Source organism: Pristis pectinata, chromosome 10 (assembly GCF_009764475.1).
Source record: "Pristis pectinata isolate sPriPec2 chromosome 10, sPriPec2.1.pri, whole genome shotgun sequence".
NCBI lineage: Eukaryota > Metazoa > Chordata > Chondrichthyes > Rhinopristiformes > Pristidae > Pristis > Pristis pectinata.
Genome location: NC_067414.1, coordinates 34979772 through 35005644, shown reverse-complemented (window position 1 = coordinate 35005644; position 25873 = coordinate 34979772). Strand labels below are relative to the sequence as shown.

Here is a 25873-nt window from a genome sequence, read left to right as displayed (position 1 = left end):
AATATATTACAAGTGTCTTGAACAAATTTTACCGAACCCACAAAATCATGTCTCCATTTAAATCTTAATGAAAAGTTTCAGACAGGCATTGGAGTGAGGGTGGGGTGATTGAGAGGTTGCAGTTGGGGGCATTAAAAATGAATATTTGTGAAATGTGACCCAAGTTGTTACAATGCCCTGTGTTATTGTTTTTTTTTTTACAAGCTGGCATGGAAAGCTGGAACCAGTCCTCAAGCTATTTCAAACCAGCTTCTTGAATGAGTCAGGTGTCTGATATTGCACTTTCAGGTTGGATTCCTGAGGCTTGGGCAACCAGGCAGTAAAATGGAGATGGAAGCAGTTGGATGCAGAAGGTGAGGAGGAATAGGGTTAGTGCAGGGAAATGGTGTTGTGAGGTGCCAAATGATCTCTCCTCTACAAAAATTTCCCTTTGACTAAGTATCACTTTGAATGGTTCAAGTTAAGACTGTCAACAGTGTCTTTAGTCAGGGATACCTTCATCTTTGAATCAGAAGGTTACAGTTTTAAATCTTGCTTCAGGAATTTGTTTGAGGCTTTACATTCCAGGATGTGCACCTATTTCAGCCAAACCTAGTTCATACTCTCTGATGATTGGAAGAATCCATCTAATTCTTGTATGGAAAGAGGAGCAAGGGAGTTTTTCCTGCCTTCATGATTAACATTTATCCTGAATCATTATCAAAAACTTCTGAACATCAGTTTTCAAGAAAGAGTCAATATTTCATGTTGAAAACCTATTCCAAGTTGCTGCCTGACCCAGTGAGCATTTTCCAGCATCTGCAGTTCTTTTGGCTTTTCGATCATCACATTTGTGGGAGCTTGGCAGGTTAAGTTGGCTGCTGCAATTAATGATGTTATGAAGGTGACTACATTCTGAAAGTACTTTGACTTTGTGGTGCTTTGGACATTGTAAGCCTTTTCTTTTCAAAACTTAAAGCACTGAGACCAGAAAGTAAAATAATCTGTCTGCTGTGACTGTAACTTGAGCTGAAATTGAATGCTGTGTTGCCATTTCTATTGTTATTGAAAACGGGTCAACTACTTATTGCAAATGCCAGTTGTCCAGCCAAAAGCATTGAGATTTTTTTGGACTTCCTGAACAAGAGATGTAGACGTTTTTAGCAATATTTCAAAACTGAATCAAGTTTTCAGGATTAAGTGTTTCACATTTCAGAAGTCCTAAACTTAAAAACATTTTTGCCATCATTTTAGAATAAGGATTTTCTGCCCACCCATGATTTTTGTTAATACGTACAGTGGCATGGCAAAAGTTTGGGCACCCTGGTCAAAATTTGTTACTGTGAATAGCTGAGTAAAAGAGGATTTCCAAAGGGCATAAGTTAAAATATTAACAAAATGTGTCATCTTTAAGCAAGATTACTTTTTTATATTTCCATTCTTTTACAGTTTCAAAATAAAAAAGGAAAAGGCCCAAAGCAAAAGTTTGGGCACCCTGCATGGTCAGTACTTAGTAACACCCCATCTGGCAAGTATCACAGCTTGTAAACACTTTCTGTAGCCAGCTAAGTCTTTCAATTCTTGTTTGGGGGATTTTCACCCATTCTTCCTTGTAAAAGGCTTCTAGTTCTGAGAGATTCTTGGACCCATCTTGCATGCACTGCTCTTCTGCGGTCTATCCACAGATTTTCGATGATGTTTAGGTCGGGGGACTGTGAGGGCCATGGCAAAACCTTCAGCTTGTCTCGAGGTAGTCCACTTGTGGATTTTGAGGTGTGGTTAGCATCGTTATCCTGTTGTAGAAGCCATCCTCTTTTCATCTTCAGCTTTTTTTTAAAAAAAAACAAACTGTGATGTTTTGCTTCCAGAATTTTTCTGGTATTAATTGAATTCATTCTTTCCCTCTACCAGTGAAATGTTCCCCATGCCACTGGCTGTGACACAAGCCCAAAGCATGATCGATCCACCCCGTGCTTAACAGTTGGAAAGGGTGTTCTTTTCATGAAATTCTGCACCCTTTTTTCTCCAAACTTTCCTGTGTCCTCACCACAAAATTCAGCATCAGGAGTTTGCAAAGGAATATCTAAACAAGTCTGATGCATTTTGGAAACAGTCCTGTGGACTGATGAAGTTAAAATAGAACTTTTAGGCCGCAATGAGCAAAGGTATGTTTGGAGAAAAAGGGTGCAGAATTTCATGAAAAGAACACCTCTCCAACTGTTAAGCACGGGGGTAGATCGATCATGCTTTGGGCTTGTGTTGCAGCCAGTGGCACAGGGAACATTTCACTGGTCAAGGCAAGAATGAATCCAATTAAATACCAGCAAATTCTGGAAGCAAACATCACACTGTCTGTAAAAAAGCAGCTGAAGATGAAAAGAGGATGGCTTCTACAACAGGATAACAATCCTAAACACACCTCAAAATTCACAATGGACTACCTCAAGAGGCACAAGCTGAAGGTTTTGCCATGGCTCTCAGTACCCCGACCTAAACATCATCGAAAGTCTGTGGATAGACTTCAAAAGAGCAGTGCATGCAAGATGGCCAAAGAATCTCACAGAACAAGCAGCCTTTTGCAGGGAAGAATGGGCAAAAATCCCCAAACAAAAATTGAAGGACTCTTAGCTGGCTACAGAAAGCATTTACAAGCTGTGATACTTGCCAAAGGGGGTGTTACTAAGTACTGACCATGCAGGGTGCCCAAACTTTGGCTCCAGGCCCTTTTCCTTGTTATGTTGAAACTAAAAGATGGAAATAAGTAATCTTGCTTAAAATCTTAAAGTGTCATCTTTAACTTTATGCCTTTTAGAAATCATCTTTTACCCACTTAGCTATTCACAGTAACCAGAAATTTTGACCAGGGGTGCCCAAACTTTTGCATGCCACTGTATGCCTCGTGAGTGAAGATATTCAAAATCATGAAGGGTTTCTGACAATGTAGGAGAAATGTTACCGTGGCATAAAGAGCTGGTAACTAGGTAGGAGATTGTCAACACCAGAGCACCAATTTCATCCCCACCATTAAGTGTGCCCCTTTAGCAGTGCCTTTACCTGCACCCTGGCAGTCATCACATTATACAAAATCTAATCACTTTTTTTGTTCTTGAAGTTAACCCTAGGTCTTGGAAACCAGTCCCTCAACATTGTTTGCCTCTGTTACTACTTTTCCCTCACTAAAGTCTTCATCCATCCTTTTGTCCACTTGATTGTTCCCTAGCTGAACATCCTATTTGAATTGCCACTTTCAAAATGTAGTTGCTTTAATCCTGCTTCACACTCAGTTTCTGCTTGCCTACAAACCCTCCCTCCTCACCAACCTATATTGGAGCCTTTTTTATTTAAGTATTAACACCTTCATCCTCCTCAAATCTCAACTTCTGCTCCATTCTCTACACCATCCCCAGCTGTGTCAGTTTTGTTTCCTTCTGAGATCTACGAAGTAACTTCTGCTCAAATTTGTTCCATCTCATCATCTTATTAAAACTCAGCAATATCTATTTTAACCTAGTATTAGGTCACTTTTCTTAGCTTTGTCCTTTATTTTTAAATATTTTTTACACTAGTGAAGTATTTACAATTGCTCACTTGCCACTTCAATTTGGGAGTTGTAGTCCTCTCAAATAAACTGACAATTCTCACCATAACCTGTAAATTGTTCCTTCATTTAGTTATTGTTTCTACTTTTCCCTTCCATTCAAGCACCAGGCAAACTTTATTGTTGCTGCTTTTGTTTCATAGACACCAATTGATTAATTATTTTGGTGTAAGTGAAGAGATTATGTACATCAGAATCAATAAGGTTTATTATCACTGTCTTATGTGAAATTTGTTGTTTTGCAGCAGTACAAAGACAAAATTACAAAAATGTGTTCATGGGCTCATGGACTGTTCTGAAATCTGATGTGTGCTAAGTTCTCACATCATACCCACCACCCACCCCCAAAACCACATTTTGCAGCTTTGAAATAGCTGTTCATCTGTGGATTGACAATTTATTAATTTGAAAGAAACTACTATTAAGAACACAAGAAATACAAACAGGAGTAGGCCATCTGGCCCATTGAGCCTGCTCTGCCATTCAATAAGATCATGGCTGATCTGGCTGTGGACTCAGAGCCACCTTCTTGCCTTTCCCCATAACCCTTAATTCCCCTACCATGCAAAAATCTATTCAACTGCATCTTAAATATTTAGTGATGTAGCCTCCCCTGCTTCCCTGGGCAGAGAATTCCACAGATTCACTACTCTGGGAAAAGCAGTTTCTCCTCGTCTCCATTCTAAATCTAAGCCTCAAGATTTGGGGGAAATGTCCCCTCATTCTAGTCTCACCTACCAACTTCCTGCCTCTATCTTATCTATCCCTTTCATAATGGTGTTTCTATAAGATCCCCTCTCATTCTTCTGAATTCCAGCAGAGTATAGTCCCAGGTGACTCAGTCTCTACTCATAGGCTAACCCCCTCATCTCCAGAATAAGTGTGGTGAACCTCATCTGCACCCCCTCCAAAGCCAGTAAATCTCATCTCAAGTAAGGAGACCAGAACTCCACACAGAACTCCAGGTGTGGCTTCACTAGTACTCTGTGCAGTTGCAGCATAACCTTCATGCTGTTAAATTCAATCCCTCTGGCAATGAAGGCCGACATTCCATTTGCTGCCTTGATAAACCTGTTTTGTACCTGCAAACCAAATTTTTGCAATTCATGCACAAGCACTCCCAAGTCACTTGCACAACAGTGTACTGCAAACTTTCACCATTTAAATAATGATCTGATCTATTTTTTCTTCCAAAGTGGATGACCTCACATCCAACATTGTACTCCATTGTCAGACCCTTGCCCACTCACTTGTCTGTATCTCTGCACAATTTTCTTTTCCACTCAATTTATTGTCATCAGCAAACTTGGATACACTACACTGTCCCCTCTTCCAAGTAGTTTATGTACATCGTGAACAGTTGTGGGCCCAGCACAGACCCCTGCGGCACCCCTGCTCACCACTGATTGCCAACCACAGAAACACTTATTTCTCCCAACTCTATTCCTTCTATTCATTAACTGATCCTCTATCTATGCTAATACATTACCCCCAACTCCAAGCTTCCTCATCTTATGGATGTCATTTATGCAGCACCTTATTGAACACCTTCTGGAAATCCAAGTATACAACATCCACCTGTTCCCCTCTATCCACTGTGCTCATTATATCCTCAAAGAACTCCAGTAAGTTTGTCAAACAGGACCTGTCCTTCCTGAATCCATGCAGTGTCTGCCTTATGGAACCACTTTTATCCAGATGTCTCACTATTTTCTTTCTAATGATAGCTGCAAGCATTTTCCCAACTACAGACATTAAGTTAACTGGCCTATAGTTTACTTGCATTTTGCTGACACCCCTTTTAAAAAATAAAAAGTGGTGTGACTTTGCTGGCTTCCAATCTGCTGGGACCTGCTCAGAGTCCAGAGAATTTTGGGAAATTATCACAAATGCCTCTACTATAACTTCTGCCTTTTCTTTCAGTACTCTGGGATGCATCCCATCCAGACCAGAGAACTTGTCTACCTTTAGGCTCACCAGTTTGCTCATCACTACCTCTAGTGACAGCAATTGCATAGAGGTCCTCACCTCCCATCACATCTCTTTGGCATGTTAGAGATGTCGTCCACCATGGAGACTGACAAAATAGTTGTTCAAGCCCTTGGCCATTTCCACAGTACCCAGTATTAATTCCCTCTTACCTTCCAAGGACCCATATTCACTTTAGCCACCCTTTTCCACTTTATACAATTATAAACTTCTACTGTTTTTATATTTTGTGCTAGTTTACTTTCATAATCTATCTTCCCTTATTGCTTGCTTAGTGGTTCTTTATTGCTTTTCAAGGTTTTCCCAATCTTAGTTTCCCCCTACTATTGGTGGCTTTGTATGCATGTGCTTTTAGCTTGATGCCTTTTATTTCCTTAGTTATCCAAGGCTGGTTCTCCTCACCCTTACTGTCCTTGCTTTTAACTGGAATATGCTTTTGTTGAGCACTGAAAAATCCCTTTGAAAGTCTTCCACCGTCCCACCATATAGCCTGTGTTCCCAGTCTACACTAGACAACTCCTCCCTCATCTTGTTGTAGCCTCCCTTGTTTAGGCATAATACATTCATTTTAGATCTAACTATGCACCTTCCATTTATGAGAAATTCAATCATAACTTGATCTTCGTTCCAAGAGGATCCTAACTACAAGATCATTAATTTTACCTGTCTCACTGCATAGGACCAGATCCAAGATAGTATTTTCCCTTGTTGGTTCACTAACATACTGACGCATTCTACAAAGTCCTTTTCAAGACTGCCTCGACCAATTTGATTCACCCAATGTGGAAGTTACAGTCCCCCATGACAACTACAGTTCTATTCTTAGATGGATCAAATATTTCTTGGTTTATTGCCTGTGCCACTAATGTTATTATTCAGTGGCCTATAGACAACTCCCACCAGTGATTATTTTTCCTCTTTTACTATTTCTAATGTCTACCTAGATGGACTCAACAATTCTGCTCCTCAGAACTTGTATAGTCTCTCACTATCACCCTGATCTCATTCTTAATTAAGAGCACTACCCTACCTCCCTTACCCTCCTGTCTATCCTTCCATATTACTTGATACCCTTGGATATTTAATTCCCACTCATCTCCACCCTGCAACCACATTTCTGTAATGGCCACTAAATCATACCCCTTTGTACTGATTTGTGCCACAAGTTCACTGACCTCATTTTGAATACTACAGGCATTCAGATCAAGTGCACTTACACTCATTGTCCTTTTAGAATCTAGTAACCTTTGCATTTGACTTTTCTGTACTCCACTTTGTTTTCTCTTCAATTTTTGCTCTGGTCTCTGCATTGCTGCCCTCTTTCTGCATGGATTCCCATCCCTCGCCATAGTATTGAAACCCTCCCAACAGCACTAGCAAACAATCCCCTTGAGACATTGATCCTAGTCCAGCCCAGGTGTAGACCATCCAGTTTGGATTGGTCCCACCTCCCCAGAACTGGTTCCAATGCTCCAGGAATCTAAAAACCATCCCTCCTGCACCACTGCTCAAGCCACATATTACTAGCATGTGGCACAGGTAGTAATCTTGAGATTACCATCTTTTGAGGTCCTACTTTAAAATCTATCACCTAGATCATAGGACCTCATCCCGCTTTTTTTCCTATATCATTGGTACCTACATGCACCACAACTGGCTGTTCACCCTCCCCTTCCAGAATGCCCTACAGCCTCTGAGACATGCCTGACCCTTGCACCTGGGAGGCAAGGCACCAGCCAGGAGTCCCATTTGGCAGCCACAGAAGTTCCTATCTATTCCCCTTACCATGGAATCCCCTACCACTATAGCTCTGTAACTCTTTTGCCTACCCTTCTGTACAGCAGAGCCACTCACAGTGCCATGATCCTGGCTACTGCTACCTTCCCCTGATGAGCCATCTCCCCAAACTGTATCCAAAGCAGTATATCTGTTTTGGAGGGAGATTACCACAGGGGACTCCTGCACTACCTTCCTGCCTGTTGGTCACCCATTCCCTAGGCCTTTAATCTATAGTGTGACCAACTCACTAAACATGCTATCCACAACATTCTCAGCATCACAGATGCTCCAAAGTAAATCCATGCACAGCTCTAGTGCCATCATGCAGTTTGTCAGGAGCTGCAGCTGGACTCACTTCCTGCACATAGTCATCAGAGACACTGGCAGCTTCCCTGAGTTCCCACTTGCACAGGAGGAGCATGACATGGGTCTGAGCTCACCTACCATGACTAAAAAGCTTTGAAGGAAAAATAGACAGGAATAAAGAATAAGGACCTTACATTGCTTACCCTCATCACTGAAGCCTGGTATTCACCAAAACCCACACTCAGACAACCAACAGTACTTCAGTTAGACAGCAGCCCCTCTGGGGAACAAAAAGGCTTGACCTTCTTTTGATTAGCTGCTGATAATTGGCCAATCAATTATTAACAACTTGCAAATGTGCCTCTTTTGTATGTCAACCCAATGTCAGCTGAAGTACCACATGATTGTTGATGGTTAATTGGGTCCTTCTGCCAACTCATGGGGAGGGGAAAGAGCAGGAGTTGGTGAGTCATAAGTAAAAGTTGTTGCAGTGACTCAGGAATACTAAAATTCATACTATGTGTCAAGGATATTGCTGGCAAACAAATTTTCTGCTCTTGCACCTTGGAATGAAACAACTCTGCAACGAAGAGATGTTTTCCCCACTATAGATTTTGTGGGATAATGATGGAAACTTCTGTAGATTGATCTAAAATGTTGCCCACAAACGTCATTGCAGATTATGCAGTAATCTGTTTCCAAGGTGGTTCTCCCATTGTGTGGTAATTTGCAGATGGTGAATTTATTCAAGCTAGTTGTGATTTGAACCTATCATTATTCCAGTGTTGATTATTTTAAATGTCAAGAGATGGATAAAGTAGACTTAAATAATGTAAATAGATTGAACAGGCTTTTGTTTTATCAGCTGCTTATTAGGCAAAAATATTTTTAATGTTCTTAATTTAGACTAATTGTGCATTGGTGCAGTTTTTGCCTTTCACCAGTGTTGCAGGATAGGTCATGAAACAATAGTTTTAAGTGAGTTTTAAGTTCTCTATGCCACCAGATTTCCAACACCATCACCTCCCTAGCCATTCCTTTTGTGGAATATCTGGAGTTAATGACCTAGAAATTCAGTTACATTTATGCTGATTTTTGTCCAGCATTATATAATTTACTTTATCCAGAATGAAATGTGATAATGAGCATATTTTGGTCATTTTATGATGCGCTTTGGAAATTCAACTGGTTCTTCCTAAATGATTTATCCTTGTAGATTTGTGTTTGATGTTGTGATTTCCACATCATTTGCTTCATAGAACATAGAACACTACAGCACAGTACAGACACTTCGGCCCACGATTTTGTCCTGCTTTAAGATCTATTTGGCCCTTCCCTCCCACATAGCCCTCCATTTTTCTGTCATTTACATGGCTATCTAAGAGTCTCTTAAATGTCCCTAATGTATCTGCCCCCACCACCTCTGCCAGCAGTGTGTTCCACGCACCCACCACTCTCTGTGTAAAAAAAAACTGACACCTTCCCCCCCCATACCTTCGTCCAATCACCTTAAAATTATGCCCCCTTGTGTTAGGCATTGTTGCCCTGGGAAAAAGTCTCTGACTGTCCACTCGATCTATGTCTCTTATCATCTTGTACACCTCTGTCAAGTCACCTCTCATCCTCCTTCACTCCAAAGAGAAAAGCCCTAGTTCGCTTAACCTATCCTCATAAGATATGCTCTCCAATCCAGGCAGCATCCTGGTAAATCTCCTTTGCACCCTCTCCAAAGCTTCCACATCCTTCCTATAATGAGGTGACCAGAATTGAACACAATACTCCAAGTGTGGTCTAACCAGTGTTTTATAGAGCAGCAACATAACCTCGCGGCTCTTGAACTCAATACCCTGACTAATGAAGGTCAATACACCATACGCCTTCTTAACAATGCTATCGACCTGCATGGCAACCTTGAGGGATCTATGGACGTGGACCTCAAGATCCCTCTTTTCCTCCACACTGTTCTTGGCACAGTAATATTTTAATGCTAGATTGAGACCCCTTTCATATGAGACCCTTGCTTTGATCCCATATGAATATGACCCAGCAATTTTTAGCTAAGTCAGGTGGATGGTGTGTATGACTTGGGGACGAGATTTAAGGTGGGTTCCTCAAAATTTACAAGAGCGGGTCAATGAGTATTCTGCAGAATGGGTAAATCCTTGATCTTTTCCACAGCTCTCCACCCTAAGCAATCTCAGTCAGGAGTGCACGAGAATTCTGAGCAAGTTCCAGAACTTGGAACTTTAATGGCTAAGCCAGGTGTGTGCTGAAAATCAGGGAGCAATTGGAGGAGTGTAGATATCTTGGAGCAGTAAAGGACTGGAGGAAATTAGAGATAGGAAGGTACAAGACCTTGGAGAAATTTCAAAGCAGGGATCAGAATTATCAGTAAAGACAAAAATTGCTGGAAGTACTCAACAGTCAGACATCTATTGGTATTGGTTTATTATTGTCACTTATACCGAGTTACAGTGAAAAACTTGTCTTGCATACCGATCATACAGATCAATTCATTGAGTGTGGTTACATTGAGTTGAAATAGTTAATAATTCAATGACCTTTCATCAGAACTGGGAAAAATCAGAAAATGTTTATCTTTTAAGTTGCAGAGAAGGAGGTGGGGTGGAGAGAACAGGGAAGGTCTGTGCTAGGGTGAAAACCAAGAGAGTGATTGATATACAAGGCACCATTGCTGGCTGAGAATGGGAGATGAAGGTGTGTTCATCACTGCTCCTGTCACCAAGCCAATTGTGGATCCAATTAGCCAGCTTGCCTTGGATCCCATGTGTCTTAACCTTCTGGACCAGCCTACCATGCTAGATCTTGTCAGATGTCTTACTGAAGTCCACAGATGCCTTACTAAAGACCACGTCTACCACCCTGCCTTCATCAGTCTTCTTAATTACCACCTCAAAAAAACTCAATCAAATTAGTGAGGCAGGATTTCCCCCACACAAAGCTATGCTGACTCTCTCTGATCAGCCCTTGACTTACAAAATGTGCATAAATCTTATCCCGCAGGATTTTCTCCAGTAATTTTCCTACCAGTGACATAAGGCTCACCAGCCTATAGTTACTGGCTAATCCCTGCCGTACTACTTAAATAAAGGAATACCATAAACAATCCTCCAGCCTTCTGGCACCTCACCTGTGGCCAACAAAGATACAGAAATTGGTATTGGTTTATTATTGTCACTTGTACCAAGGTAAAGTGAAAAACTTGTTTTGCATACTGTTTGTACAAATCAATTCATTACACAGTGCATTGAGGTAGTACAGGGTAAAGGCAATAACAGAATTCAGAGTAAAGTGTCACAGCTACAGGGAAGTGCATTGCAGGTAGACAATAATGTGCAAGGTCAAACCAGGTAGGTTGGGAGGTCAAGAGCGCATCTCATCGTATAGGGGAACCATTCAATAGTCTTATAACAGTGGGATAGAAGCTGTCCTTGAGCCTGGTGGTATGTGCCCTCAAACTCCTGTAACTTCTGCCTGATGGGAGAGAGGAGAAGAGAGAATGACCTGGGTGGGTGGGGTCTTTGATTATGCTGGCTGCTTCACCAAGGCAGCGAGAGGTATGGACAGAGTCCATGGAGGGGAGGCTGGTTTGTCACGGCCCCAGCTGCCTTCCTTACTTGCTTCCCATAGCATCTTAAGATAGCTCTCATTCAGCCCTAAGGATTTATCAACCCTCGTCTCCCATGACATCTAACCCCTTCTCTTTCTCACTACTGATCTGCTGCAGAATTGCCACGTACCCCTCCTTGAACTTACTACCTTCCATGTTCTTCTCCTTGGTGAATACAGATGAGAAGTGTTCATTTAGAAAGTCGCTCACATCTCTGGCTCCACACAGAGACTACCCGTCTGATCCCTCAGGGGACCCTCTATTGCCCTGGCTACCTTGTTGCTTCTGAAATACTACCATGCAACAGCAGGAATTACAACACCCCACCGATTTACCAGTGTGCTCCAGCCACCAATCCACCTTATCATAATCAAGATGCACAGCAAGACCCTGGAAAACATAGATTACATTCCACCTGTGGGAAGTCACTTCTCTGGGAAGGCAGACATCAATGAAACTATTCATCTGCAGTGCAGCAGCACCACCCCAGCTCAGTGTTGAAAGTGTTGAAAGATCATGACCTCAAGCAAGTATCAAACTCACAGTCCACCAGGAAGCAGTGATCACCACCTCCTGCATGCTTTAGGAACATGGACAATCTATGATAGGTATCTCAAAGTACTGAGGAAGTACCGCCAACAATCCTCTGCAAGGTGCTCCAAATCCAAGGGATAGGTAAACCAATGTCTGTGTCCTCTCCAGGCCGTCAACCCCAGTATCGAAGCTTCAGTCATAGTCACCCGCTTTAGTGGGTGGGTGATATTGTTTGCATGCCAAACAGCAGATCCTTGAAACAAGCTTTCTGGTCCATGGAAAGAGAATCCTAAAAGGACACAGATACCACTTGAATGTTGAAGATCTCCTTGAAAAGAAGCAACATGCCAACAAAGATGGGAACTCCTGGCCTGTGACTACTGAAATGGAGAATGAGCCGTCAGGAAAGCATTGAACACCTCGTGTCCCTATGACAGTAGCACGTAGAGGCCATGTGTAAACTGCAGCAGTAAGTAATGTTTCAGATTAACCAGTCACTTGCTCAACCGCTCATGTGCCTGACCTGTGGCAGAGTCTGCCAGTTCCTTGAAAGAATGGGCTGAAGGGCTTGTTTCTGTACTGTATGACTCTGCATTTGCTACCTCAGAACTAGATTGGGAACGTAATACTTGACCCCAGATGCTGCCTAAGTAGAGAAGGGTGCTGAGCCATGTTGCTACCTTCTCCACACCCCATTTTTCCCCAACCCTGTCACTGCTGCTGGTCATTCCCATCTTGGCACTGTATGCCAACGCCCCAACTCATTCACCCCCACTGAAATCAGCATGACATCGTCTTGCTGTTGGTCCTGGTTAGCAACAGGGGGTAACTACTTGTTGCGAATGAAGTGTTTAAAAAGAGTCACCAGGTTGCTTCATTTCTCCACTATTTACCTACGGATTCGGTCACACCTGACAGAGTACAAGATGCATGGAAATCTTCGGGGCTTCACAGTCCTCTAAATTTAACTTGCATCTATTCCTAATCTTCTGAATATTCCTTCTAGCTGATAGTGAGCTCATGGAATTGGCCAGGTTTATGAAAGTTTCGTGGCAAAATTTATTCCAAAACAATGAAATGAGCGAAATCTGGAAAAATCAATCCCAACTGAGGAAGGAAGGAGAGATGGCTGCTTTCCTAAGAGATCTGCTGCCAAATTTGCAATGACAAAATCGGCAGCCCAGTCATTTCTTTAGCAAGGAACAGATAGATGCAAGTTGCCAGCTAAGCTTCTGATAAGGCAGAGACTTAGAACTGGAAGCTAGCAGTCAAATATTGAAGGGCAGACTTGGAATTAAGACGGCTTAAAAATAAAACTAGTACCAAATACAAATTGGTTGAAAGGGATGGGTGCACTTTTGTATCTTTTTTTTAAAAGAAGTGAGACTTCCTTGTGTGGTATATGTAAATGAGTCATGTGGCCTAGTGACATCAGCATTCATTATAGTTATTGTTAGGCAATAAAATGTTGCAAAATTCCTGGAGGTTTTTGTAACTCTGCAAAAGCCTGGTAATTTTCAACTTGAGAAATTTCCCCTTTTTCTGCAACTTAAAGCATCTCCTATTTTTTCTTTGTTCTGTTGCAAGGTCATCAGCCTGAAACGTTACACCATTTTATCTCTTCGCAGATGCTGCTTGGCCAACTGAGTAATTCCAGCAAATTCTGTTGTTGTTTCAGATTTCCAGCATCTGCAGTATTTTTTTTGCTTTTGAGGAATTTCTGAACTGAAGGATTGTATATCTTTGGAATTCTCTGCCTCAGAAGGGGATCAATGCTGAGTCAGGCTCTATTCAAGGCTGAGATTGGCACATTTTTGGACACTAAGGAAATAAGAGAATGGGAAAAGTAGACTTTAGGCACAGGATCAGTCATGATCTTATGTGAATGATGGAGCAGGCTCAAGTAACTGTCTGACCTCCTTCTGCTTCTGATGGGAATATTTTGGAACCCTTTCGACTATTCAAGTTTTTTTAAAATCCTACTGTCCCTAATCCAAGTAAATGAAGGGGAAAGCATAAGTATTAGATAAATGTCCTGTAGCGAAACATTCCACTTAAGATCATGATTATATGAAATCCATAAAGCAGCTACTTTGCACATCTTTGAGTGATTTAAATGAGTGGTGGTCGACCAGTAATTCCATCTGTACAATAAAAACAACTGCCAATAAATTGCTGATACTCAGCACAAACCTTTATTTACATAACAGCATTCTCGAGGTCTGATCACATTTATGTGAAATTTGGCATCGAGCTGAGCACATTTGTTGCACTTTTAAAAACAAAGTTATCTGTGGAACATTTCATGTTGGGATCATAAGTTTCACATAAAATGACTGAGATGGGGTTTGAAGTGGGGAGTTTGTTTCTCAAAATCCTTTGTAGTTCCAACGTATGCATTTAACTTCACACAACTGTCAGTAAAGTAAGAATTGCAGACTATAATGAGCAAAATTTTGCAAAACTCTGGTAGCTACTGGGGTGTGTTGGAGTTTTTCCAAAATAGACAACTGTTTTCCCCTTGACAAGCAAATCACTCCACGTGGCTGCTTGTGATCATGAAATTTCACCAATATCTTCTATAGTTTTCTTTACTATCACTATTAGTCCATAAGAAATATATTTATTTAAAAATATATAAAGTTTCAAATATTTGGTAGTATAGACAAGAAATAACAATACTTTTTTGCTCTCCAGTGACTATCTCAGAAGTTCATTATTCATGGCTGAATGTTAATGAATTCCATCTGGGAATAAGTGGTCATTGGATCTGGTCCCAGTGCTAGGAGCAATTGACATCTGCAAGCAAACTCTTGCAGCAGAGATGCTTGGGCAGAAAGCAAGGTGAGATGCCTCCCAGCTTCTCCCTTTCAACTCAAAATCTGTTGACACCCATTCAATTACCACCCTCTATCACTCCTCCCCTGCCATATCTAAAGTCAGCTAAGATCTCATAGATGAGAACTGAGGTAGATAATATGTAGGCTGAAGCAATTGCCTGCTAAATTATCATGCTAACACATCAAGGGAACTCAAATGCAACTCGCATTACATTTCTGACAACTTTCAAGGCCAAGCAAGAAACTGAGATATGCAACTCCAACCAATTCCCTTAGGCCTGTAGAGCCACAACTTGATTCAACTCCCACTGAGAAAAACAATTCTGCATGGATTGGAAATTCAAACTAAAAATGATACAGAGGTGGTGGTGCCAGCTGAGACAGTGCTGAAGATTTCTTCATTACAGCTGACCTGCTTGGAGGAAATGTAAGTAGTTGGAGATAAATGAGAACAGAGGAAGAAAAGAAAACCGATGCTGGAACTATGAGAAAAACACTGCAGCTCCCTGTAAATCTAAACTAAAAGGATGCTGGACATACCCAGCAGATCAGGCAGTGTCTCTGGAGAAGTAAAACTAAATACTAGAGGTTGATGACATTTTACCAGAACTGGCCAGGTCAGATGCAAACCGAAAAGGTTAGATATCCAGAATTGCTACATTCAATGTCGAGTCCTGAAAGTTGTAATGTCCCCAGTCACAAAATGAAATATTGTTCTTCAAGTACCTTGAATTTCCTTGGAATGGAGGCAAAAAAACAGAAAGGCCAGAGTGGGGATGGGATGGGAAATTAACAAGACAGGCAACTGAAAAATCTGCATTTAGTTTCTTTAATGTAGGAAAGACCACATTGTGAGCTCCAAATGCAGTATACTAAATTGGGAGTAGTACAGATAAATCACTGCTTTATCTGGGAGGAATGTTTAGGCACCCAGATGGTAGGAAGGGAACCTTCAAAGGAAACTATCACCAAGGTATGGATGAAATTTCTTAGTAAATTCATAGACCGAGTGGACAGTCAGAGACTTTTTCCCAGGGCGACAATGGCTAACATGAGGGGACGTAATTTTAAAGTGATTGGAGGAAGATATAAGGGGGATGTCAGGGGTAAGTTTTTTACACTGAAAGTGGTGGGTGCGTGGAACGCACTGCTGGCAGAGGTTGTGAGGGCAGATACATTATGAACATTTAAGAGACTCAGATAGCCACATGAAAAACGGAGGGCTACGTGGGAGGGAAGGGTTAGATAGATCTTAAAGCAGGATAAAATATTGGCACAACAGTATGGGCCGAAGGGCCTGTACTTTGCTGTAATGTTCTATGTTCTTAAATGCTCACTTGAGGTCCTGAAATACAACGTGTTCCTAATAGCTGTGATCCCTGCCTCGTGCAATTATACAGAGTAAGCTTTTCTTCTATGGGCATTAAACACCCAAGCAAGTGTTGCAATCAAATGCATTAAAGAACATTCTGCCCCAATAATGAACCTTAAAACTAATATAATGCACAACTGTGAATTTTCTTCACCAACTGTCCACATGATTTGAGATTTTTTAACCTGTAGCTGTTGATAGTTGTTTGAAAGTGGGTTAAGGCTACCTAAACTGTTTTTCAACTGCCAGTTGGCGAAGATTTACAATTAATCAAACTAGACTGGACTTGAGCCCAGATCCCAACAGCACAAAAGAAAGAGCTCTCAAACTGTCTGCTGTTCTTAGATTTATGCCAAAGCTGCTTTTCATAAAATGTTTTTCAATAACGTGAGCAGAAAGAACTTAATGCTCTTTGTCATCTGGCTTGGTCCGTGCTTGTGCCAAAAGAGTGATTTCCCCCTTGTTTATCTTTGCAATGATATATCATCGTTACAGGTGCTAGGTACTTAATGTTGCACATCGCCAACTAAGGGTATGAATATCGATATACATACTTTCATTTTTCTTATAGAATATGAATGAAATGTAGCCCCTAGAAAAGCTTAGCCTATGCCAAGTGAATGAGTGAGAGACTGATGTGCTGTTCTTGGCTCGTGAATTCTTATTGCTGGAAGACAATATGAAAAGGAATTTCCCAGTATTAATTTATAACAGTCAGGACTATGGAAATAAAGTATTACGTTTCCAAACTTAAGGCCTTTTATTACTTGGTCCATTAATTTTATATTTTGTCACATGCTTCTGTTTCAAATCTGCCTCTTCTCTTTTGCATCCAGGCCACCAACACTGATTCCCTCTTTAAAGCATCCTGCAGGAACCTTGTTATGCACATGTTTGCTGCTGCTTATGGCTATAAAGAAGTGACCACACTTCAAAAGTAATTTGCTTGCTGCAAAGCACTTGGACAGACTTGCAGGATATGACAGGCATAATGTTAAATATAATTTACTGGTTTTAACAAATTTAAACAGACCCTCTGCCTTCAGCTCATTAAACCTAATAGTTGAACTTATGAATATGCTTATTGTCATCTTGGTTTATTTGTCAGCATTCCATTTTTGACTTGGTAAATTGTAGGTTGAAATTCAGCTCCAGGATTTGAACAGATTAATCTAGGCCAACACAAGTACAGCTCTGAGGGAACACTGGACTGTTAAAGGTTGTTAAGTCAAATGGCACAATGAATAGGTTGTTTAGTTCAATGTAGGAGAGCCAATAACACAATGCAAACAGTCGTCAAAGTTCTTGTATGCTGCCCAATATTACTACTGCAGCTGACATCACCTTAAGTACTGTTGTAACTAAAATAACTGAAGTATTTTGTTGATTACAAAGTACTTTGGGATGCACTTAGCCAAAGTGTAAATCAAAGTTCCTTTACTCTTGCATTTTATCAATCCTTTTCTTGCCCTGAAGTGTTGCTGGTGATTGAGGAAAAATCACACCCAAAATTGCCTAGCTGTGCTGTCATTGTACAAGTACTCCACCATCCATTAACTCCACTGTGGCCAACTAACCTCCAGATGGAGGTTGGTAAGCCTTTTATCATTGGTATCTGATCTTCCAAGCGTGTAACTTTGAGGCAATGGTTGGGAGATATCATCAAGAGATTGAGAAGCTGGAGAGAGGTTCAACTGGAATAGATATTGCTGAGGAGGGATTTAACACACAATTGCAGTGCTGTCCAGCATAAGATGGCATTTGGCTGCAGAAATTTGGATGAGCTGAATTGCATGAAAGGAAGAGGATGGGAAGGTCATCAGGGGGCAATTGGAATAATTGTCTGGAGATGGTAAAAGTTGAGGTCAAGGATTCAGCAACTGTTGGGCAGAGGTAGAAAGTGAGTTCCAGTAGATGTTATGGATTGGGAAGGGGCAATATTTGTAATACAGAGAATGTATTGGTATGGGTAGTAAGTTCTGTTTGAGTTGGAATAGGATACTGAGAATGTGAACAGTTGGGTTCTGCGAAAAGGTGAGGTGTTGTTCCTCGAGCTCGAGTGGGGTCTTATTATAATAGTGCAGGAAGGCACGGACAGAGGTCAGAGTGGGATGAATTAAAGTGACAGGCAACCGGAAGTTCAGTCACTCTTGACTGATCGCAGGTGCTCTGTGAAGTGAATACGCAATCTGTGTTTGGTTTCTCTGGTGTAGAGGAGTCTGCATTGTGAACACCGAATGTAGTACTCTAGATTGGAAAAAGTGCTAGTGAATTGCTACCTCACTCGGAAATACAGTTTGGGCCCCTGAATAGTGGGAAGGAAAAATATGTAAGGATGGGTGTTGTATCTCCCGTGGTTGCATGGGAAGTGCCATATGACGGAGTGGTAGGTGGGGGTGGAAGGGCAGACCAAGGAGTTGCAAAGTGAGAGATCCCTTTGAACTGCTGAAAGTTGAGGGAAAGGGAATTTGTGTTTGGTTGTGGAAATTTTTGGCGTTGGTGGAAATTTTTGGCGTTGGTGGAAATTGTGATAAAATGATCTGTTGGATGTGAGGCTGGTGAGCGGAAAGTGAGCACCAGGGGAACTCTGCTTTTGCTCCATGCAGTATGAGAAGGGGTGAGAACAGAGGTGCAGGAAATAGATGAAATGGGGTCAAAGGTTTTGTCCACTCGTAAAGAGCAAGCCATGTTTAAAGAAGAAGAAAGGCTTTTCTGAGGCAGAATGCCTCATCATCAGAGCAAATATAATGTAGAAAAGAAGAATTGTAGTCAATGTTGGCGGCTAGCCCATCCCTGAGACGGAAATGGAGAGGTCCAGGAAGGGAAGAATCTAGTTGCATCTGGAAAAGCATAGGCTTATCAGGGATAGTCAGCACGGCTTTGTGTGGGAGGAGGGGCGGTGGGTAATGTCTTACAAACTTGATTGAGTTTTTAGAGCTGATGAAGATGATTGATGAGGTTAGGGCAGTGGATGTTGTATACATAAACTTTAATAAAGCTTTCGATAAGGTCCTTCATGCAAAGCTGATTCAGAAGATTAAGGCACATAGGATCCATGGAGACTTGGTTGATTGGATTCAAAATTGGCTTTTGACAGGTTGACAAGATTGGCAGATGATACAAAAATTGATTACATTATATCACCCTATCAAAAATTTCCTTTTTTTTTACTCATGGCCCTCCCCCCTCTTCTGGACTATCCAGCTTACTTTGTCCTTACTCAGTTCTGATGAAGGGTCTCAGATCATAAATGTTGATTGTTTCTCTTTCCACAGGTGCTGCCTGATCTGCTGAGATTTTTTTCTCTAGCATTTTCTGCTTTTATCTCAGATTTTCAGCATCTGCAGTTTTTTTTAACTTTTCATTTAGTGTGACGTACTGTATCTGTTTTGCAAAAGTGTTGTTTATGTTTGAGGCAGATAATCATTCAAGGCTAGATAGATACTCCTGTGTGATCTTTTGGAGCTGGACGAAACCTTGAAAATTTCCATAAAATATTAAAACAAAACAATCCAGCTGAATCATCGTCATTTGTTCCACTGCTTCTTTGAGCATTAAAACACATTCTGTCCAACTAACTAATGTCTATGTTCAGTGTCATTGTGTAAGGTTGTTCTGCTGGTGAACATGTTTCTATTTATACTGCAAAGGTGCAGTAGCTATCACACACAGAGGATTTAAATAATGGTGGTATAAGTACAAATTAACCTTAACCTTTAAAATTAAAATTAACCTTTCAAAAACTCAATCATTCACCAATTTCACTAAATGAATAGCTTAATATTCCTTCAAAAAGGTTCAGTGAACATTTTCTTTATTTCTCTGATGAAGGAAATTATACAACTTGGAATATTGAACTTTCATTCCATATGTTGTAAAAGATATCGGGGATAGCTTAGGGGTGCAAGTTAAGTATTGTATCATTGGGCAGTGCTATAGAAATTTTAAGATTTCTGCTGTCAACTTTCACAAAAACTATTTTTGTCTTTCAGCCTTTGGGGAAAAAACTGTTTTCATGAAGGTGAAACAAAATGTTTTTGAAAAGTATAATGTACCTGTTCACTACTTAAACTCTTACAGTGTAGCATTGGAAAATATAGGTTAATTAGGCTCTCACAAGGGTATATAATTGTGTGAGGAATTTAAAGTCAATTAGAAAAATATTTTGAGATAACATGCAAGTTCCATGTTTCATTTTCTATTCTCTGATCCTAACTTAAGTAATAAGCTTACTTATCCATCTTAAAGCTGATGGCTTAATATTCTGGGCTTTCTCAATATAGTTACGGATTATAAAAGCAGGGAAATTATGTTGAATGTTTTATTATGCTGAAAACTGGTCCATCCTCAATTGGAGGACTGTGTTCAATTCCAATTGCGTCGTTGTAGGAAGGACATGGAGGCTTTGGAGAAGGTCCAGAGGATATTTACGAGAATGTTTCCTGGGATAAAGGACTATGGTTACAAAGATAGATTGGATAGACAGGGGTTGTTTTCTTTGGAAAAGTGAAGGCTGAGGGGAGATCTGATAGAAGTATATAAAACGATGAGAATTCTGGACAGTTTAGTGGGAGGATCTTCTCACTGGTGGAGTGGTTTTCTGAAGGTCACAGTTTAAAATAAAGGGGAAGAGAATTAATAGTGACGTGAGAATTTTTTAATGCAGGGAATCTGAAATATAGTGCCCACCGATGTGGTGGAGGCAGGTTCCATTGTGGCCTTCAAGAGGGAATTGGGAAAGATATGGTGAGGAAAAGTTTGCAAAGTTATGTAGAAAGTGCAAGAGAGTGAACTAGTGAGTTGCTGTGGTAGACAGCTGGCACAGAAATGATGGGCCAAATGGTAGCCTTCTCTGCTGTAATCATTTTGTGATTCTGTGATTAATTTAAAAAAAATCCATGCAATAGACACTATTTTTTGCTTTTTTAGGTATGGTCAAAACTGTCTCATTCAGTTTGAGGATTTTGGTAACACTAATGCATTTCGGCTTCTGAACAAGTACCGCAACAAATACTGCACCTTCAATGATGATATCCAGGGTATGTTTATATTTCTTTTTCAACCTAAATTTTTTTGTTGCATAGTGATTTGTGCAATTTGCAAAGATGATCAATCAATTATAGATTCCTCACAGGGTGATCAGTGGATTTTTATTAAAACCTATCCAGTTTACTGTATTAAAAACATTCCTGATCTTTTAATCTCTTTAGGGCTCTTCACAAGGTATATGGATAATTGCATTCTATGTCCTCTCTCCCCATATTGGATTCTTTCTCACTGCCAGCTTTTTGTACATCATTAGTATATAGAAAGATTCCACAGTAAAATTCATTAATTAATAATTTATTATTAAATACTTGGGAATAATATGGTGAGAATATATTTTGGAAAATATTCTGCACTTAGCTAATCATGTCTAAATTAGAGATCAAGAATTTGTAACGTCCTTTTAGAGGATAATATGTTGTGGCAAAGAAAATTTCCTCTGGACCACAGCTAAACTGTCAATTTTGAGGCGACAGCTATTGTGAGCATGGTGTTGATGGTTTTTGATTCTCTTGAAAATGGGGGTCTTCATGGGTCTATTCAGAAGAATGCATCAGTTATTTTGATGTGCCATTGTTGCCTTATATGGATATTGAAATTGGGATTTAATCAATATGGCTTTCAAATATTGTTATCTACTGTCAAATACCAGAAAAAAGTAATGTTGCAACAATTTTCATGCACACTGACTGATTAACAATGTATTGATAATGGTGTACTTTAAGATAGATGTCAATACAACAGTTCAATTCTGTAATTTCCCAGCAAGAAGTCAATCTTTCCAAGAGCCAATTCAATGGATGATATGGATCCCATGGAGGAAATCAAAGCAAAAACAAACCATAGTGGTGGGTGGGGGAGGAAGGGGAATTGGAGGACTGGCTTACAGGATGGGTTTTGAAAACTAGTAATTTAGTGAAATGTATAGATTTAAATATGTAAGTTCAGGAATGTTACCCAATGTAATATTTTGGTGCACTGCAAGGGTAAAATACGTAAGGAATTTACCTCAGTAATATATTTAACGTTGCACAGTATAATACAACTATTTGAATATTAGTTATCTAAAATACTGCAGATTAGGTAACGTTAAATTAATGGACTGGAGTGTGCCTATTCTAGTCAGTTCTGTGCCGCTGGGTCAGAATTGATAGTTTTGTGGAAGAGAGGATTATCTGAGTCCCTATAAGAACTTGAAAGAGACTGTCCATGGATATGTGCCTGATTTACACAAGCATGTTTCAGTTCCCCATTTACAGTACAATTGTTGGTATCATGATCAGAGTGTGCCTGTCACAACAGGTTTTCTTCATTGCTTTAAGCTCCATTGTTTGTTTAGCCAGTTTAAAATGAAAGTTTCTTTCAATTATTAGAAGTATATAAAATTACTTGGCAAAAGATCAAGTTGTTAAGGGAAGTTACTCTTGGGTTCTTTTGGCAGCTCTTCAATTTCTTCTCCTGACATTAACTTGTCAACACTCGAAACTATCTAAATGCATTTCTTTTCTGCTGTTGATGAATACTTTTTGCACCTTTTTGTCTTTTATCTTAAGGAATGTGCTTTCTTTCACTCTGATATTTAATAGTGAACATTTTCTGGTACGGTGTGAATAAAAGCTCATTGTAAAATACAATGAGAATTAAAAGACCAGTGATTGGATTGCCTTCAAGTGAAACTCACCTGTGATTGCTATTAAAATTGCTTCTTTTAATGTAGTGTAGCTCTTTCAGTACAAAACTTGGCCTTCTAAATATTATCTACTACTGTGCAAAGAATGGCAGCCGAGATTCCAGGAGCTGAGTGATGTATTCCAGTTCAAATTTGCATTGCTTTTATGGCACATACACCCACAGAGTGAAATTTAATTATTTTCTGCAGTCTTGTAGTGGTGAACCTCTCAGAATCACATAATCACAGAATGGTGAGGAGGAGGCCATTTGGACTTTTAATTCCATATTTGCTTAATTTGGCTGAATTTTATTTGACGTTGACTTGACCTAAGCAGGTAGATTTTCATTTTATTCCTGTGAAGGGCTAAAGTGGGAGAGTTGCCAATACCCAATTAAGTATTGTTGCTCAAATATGGATTATATTTGATGAACTAGTAATTTATCAACTGGAAATTAAGCTGCTCATGCAACAAAACTTAGAAGATTGTTTGCAGATTTAAGGTCTTTGTCCATATGTTGTTGGTTCTCTTCAGGTTATATTTGAGATTCACTTTTACAGAATACTTAACATATCTTTCACTCTTTACATTTGTTGCCTGATTTATGAAATTTATTTTATTTTTTTGTTTCAGTGTTTTAGATTTAATGCAGTTTCCTGCAGTGCATTTTGGTTCAGTATAGGAGTTATTTTCTTTCAATTAAAAAAATGCAACCTTTATGGTGATAATTATGCTAACACACTTTCACTAGGAAAAGAAATGAAGCTGACAGATAGGCATGGTAATGGAATTATATGTAACTTAAAAAAAATGTACAGTGGAGAAATAGGCCATCTACCCTATACCAGTCTTGTAACTTTTATCAATATGTCAGACGATGGTTTTCACCTAAAATGTATCCCAGAGATAAACAACTCATTGGTTTCAGTGCTTAAGGAAGTGAACTATTAGTTCTCCACCTGGCTCTGCAAATTAACATGTGATCTGTATTATCAGTGTCAGTAGGTATGGAATAAATCATTCTTACATTTAAAGAGAACACCTGTATGTACAAGTCTCTTTTTAATCACACAGAAGATTACATGACAGTTTGTCATAATACATCAACTGTTCTTGGCATGTAATAGTTTGTTACTGTTTTATTTTGAGAAATGCTGACAACAGACAACCTTGGACTAAATTTTTGTGTGGGGTTTTTTTCTTGCGATTTCATAAATGTATCCTTGAGGAACAATCCTGCTCCTTCAGGTGGATCATTCGTGCTGATGCCCCAGCGAAGTCATCTGAGGTCAGAGTAGGACTGCAACCTTTTTCTGGTTCCTGTGACTTGGGTCGACATGTGCATTTGCACACAGATACTAAAGCTCATGGTTTTGTATTAATCTAGGTGGTTTCAGTCAATGAGGCACTAATGGAGATTATTATCAGTTCTCCTGCCTGCCATTCTTTGGCAAGGCATAGTTCAGGACATATCAGTGTGGGTTACTTGTTATCTTAGGAATCTACAAAAAGATTTCAGGTGATTCCCCAAAAATACATTGTACAGCCCTAGATAGTCCAGGCTGTTTTAGTATCACCTACTACTAAGAGTTTGTTTGGATCTCCAGCCTTTGTTTCCCCTCCCTATTTGTCTGCTCACACAGTGATTTAGATAGTGGTCAGTGTGGCTGAACTTACTCCATTAATGCCAGACTTCCTGGATCTTATTCCCAGTTATTCTCTCCCCATGCCCTCCAGTCTTGGTTGGTTTTTAGAATATTCATTTTCTCACCACTGATTCATATAAACAAAACAGTCTTGGGTCAGCTGAGTCACACATTTATAAAGCAGCGAAGACTGACTGCACTAGAGTAAGCCCATACTTTCCATTGTAGCCTGGGTCTCATCAGGGGTCCAAGGAATTTTTGAAATGTGGGAGGGAGACTTGGAATAGACAAGCTTGAGAATTGAATGTAGACAATTTGCTTACTAAGCTCAGAATTATTTTCTGGCTCTTGTAACCTCAGTTCACACAGGACTACTAAAACTGGCTGAGAGATCTCATGAGATCTTGAGAGAATTCAAATCCAGGTTCAAGGCTTAAAGAGCAATGTTAATTCACTGCTTAAACACTGCAATTAAATTTCTTAGATGTCCAAATGCTGTTGTAATTGAAGAGGTAAGATTGTTGTGAGTAATGTTGTGTGAGATTTAGTGTGCGATGTTCTATTTTAGTTAATTATCAGTGGCTTAAAAATATTACATTTTTCAAACCCTTGAATGGAGCAGAAAGGTAACTTTGCATCCACACTAACTTAATTTTCAAGAATTTAAAACTTCAAATGCGCTATTCAGATGGAATTTCATTAAATAGTTCTTAATGAGATGTCTTTGAATCAGATGGTTCAATTAAAACCTGATCCAAAGCTCACATTCTTTCCTGTCTTTATCTAAACATACCATATATTGGTCAAATTTGAAGAAGAATTTAAAATTCATATCAGTAAAGCCTCATGAGCTTTTAGTAGGCTAGTGAATATCAGGTGCATATGAAAAATTTGTTATTTATACACAGGGTAGATAGCAATTCAGCAGAACATCTCAACCCCCCAGTTATCTTTAAAGGTTTCTTATAATATATAGGAAATCTATATATATATATATATATATATATAATCTGAGTTGTTTTGTACGGATTTTATCCCTATGCCTCTAAATTACAGGGTGGTGACATTTGGTCTACTAAATATTAATGTTTATTGGTATAATAGTTGGGAGGTTTGTGGTACATTTTAGATTTCTAGAAATAATTGTAAGAATCTCCAATAATGGTAATTTTAAACTAAATTGCAGCAAATGAGATATTAATTATATACAGTTTAATGGACATAATTAAATTCCTTTACTGTACAACATTAACTCTGTTGCCATTAATATCTATGTGTCTCATTCAAGATTTTGAAGCATTTGGGTAATAGGCTGTAATATTCAGACAGGAATTTTAAAAATAGTTCTGTTATTTTGCCAAATACAGAAATTTAAATTGTATCTCTTTTGGAGGAGACATTAACCAGACATATGCACACATCCTTAAAGTGCTCTATTGTTTTGGGTGATGATCTGACCCTGTTTACCCAGTGCAACATCCTC

General features: G+C 39.7%; 1 protein-coding gene across 1 annotated transcript in view; it reads left to right on the top strand.

Annotated features, from left to right (window-relative positions):
- Window positions 1-25873, top strand: part of me1 (malic enzyme 1, NADP(+)-dependent, cytosolic) — a 241267-nt gene that overhangs the window by 87033 nt on the left and 128361 nt on the right. The window contains exon 6 of the mRNA XM_052024700.1: window positions 20958-21067. Within this exon, the coding sequence (XP_051880660.1) occupies window positions 20958-21067 (110 nt within the window). The remainder of the gene's footprint in view (window positions 1-20957; window positions 21068-25873) is intronic.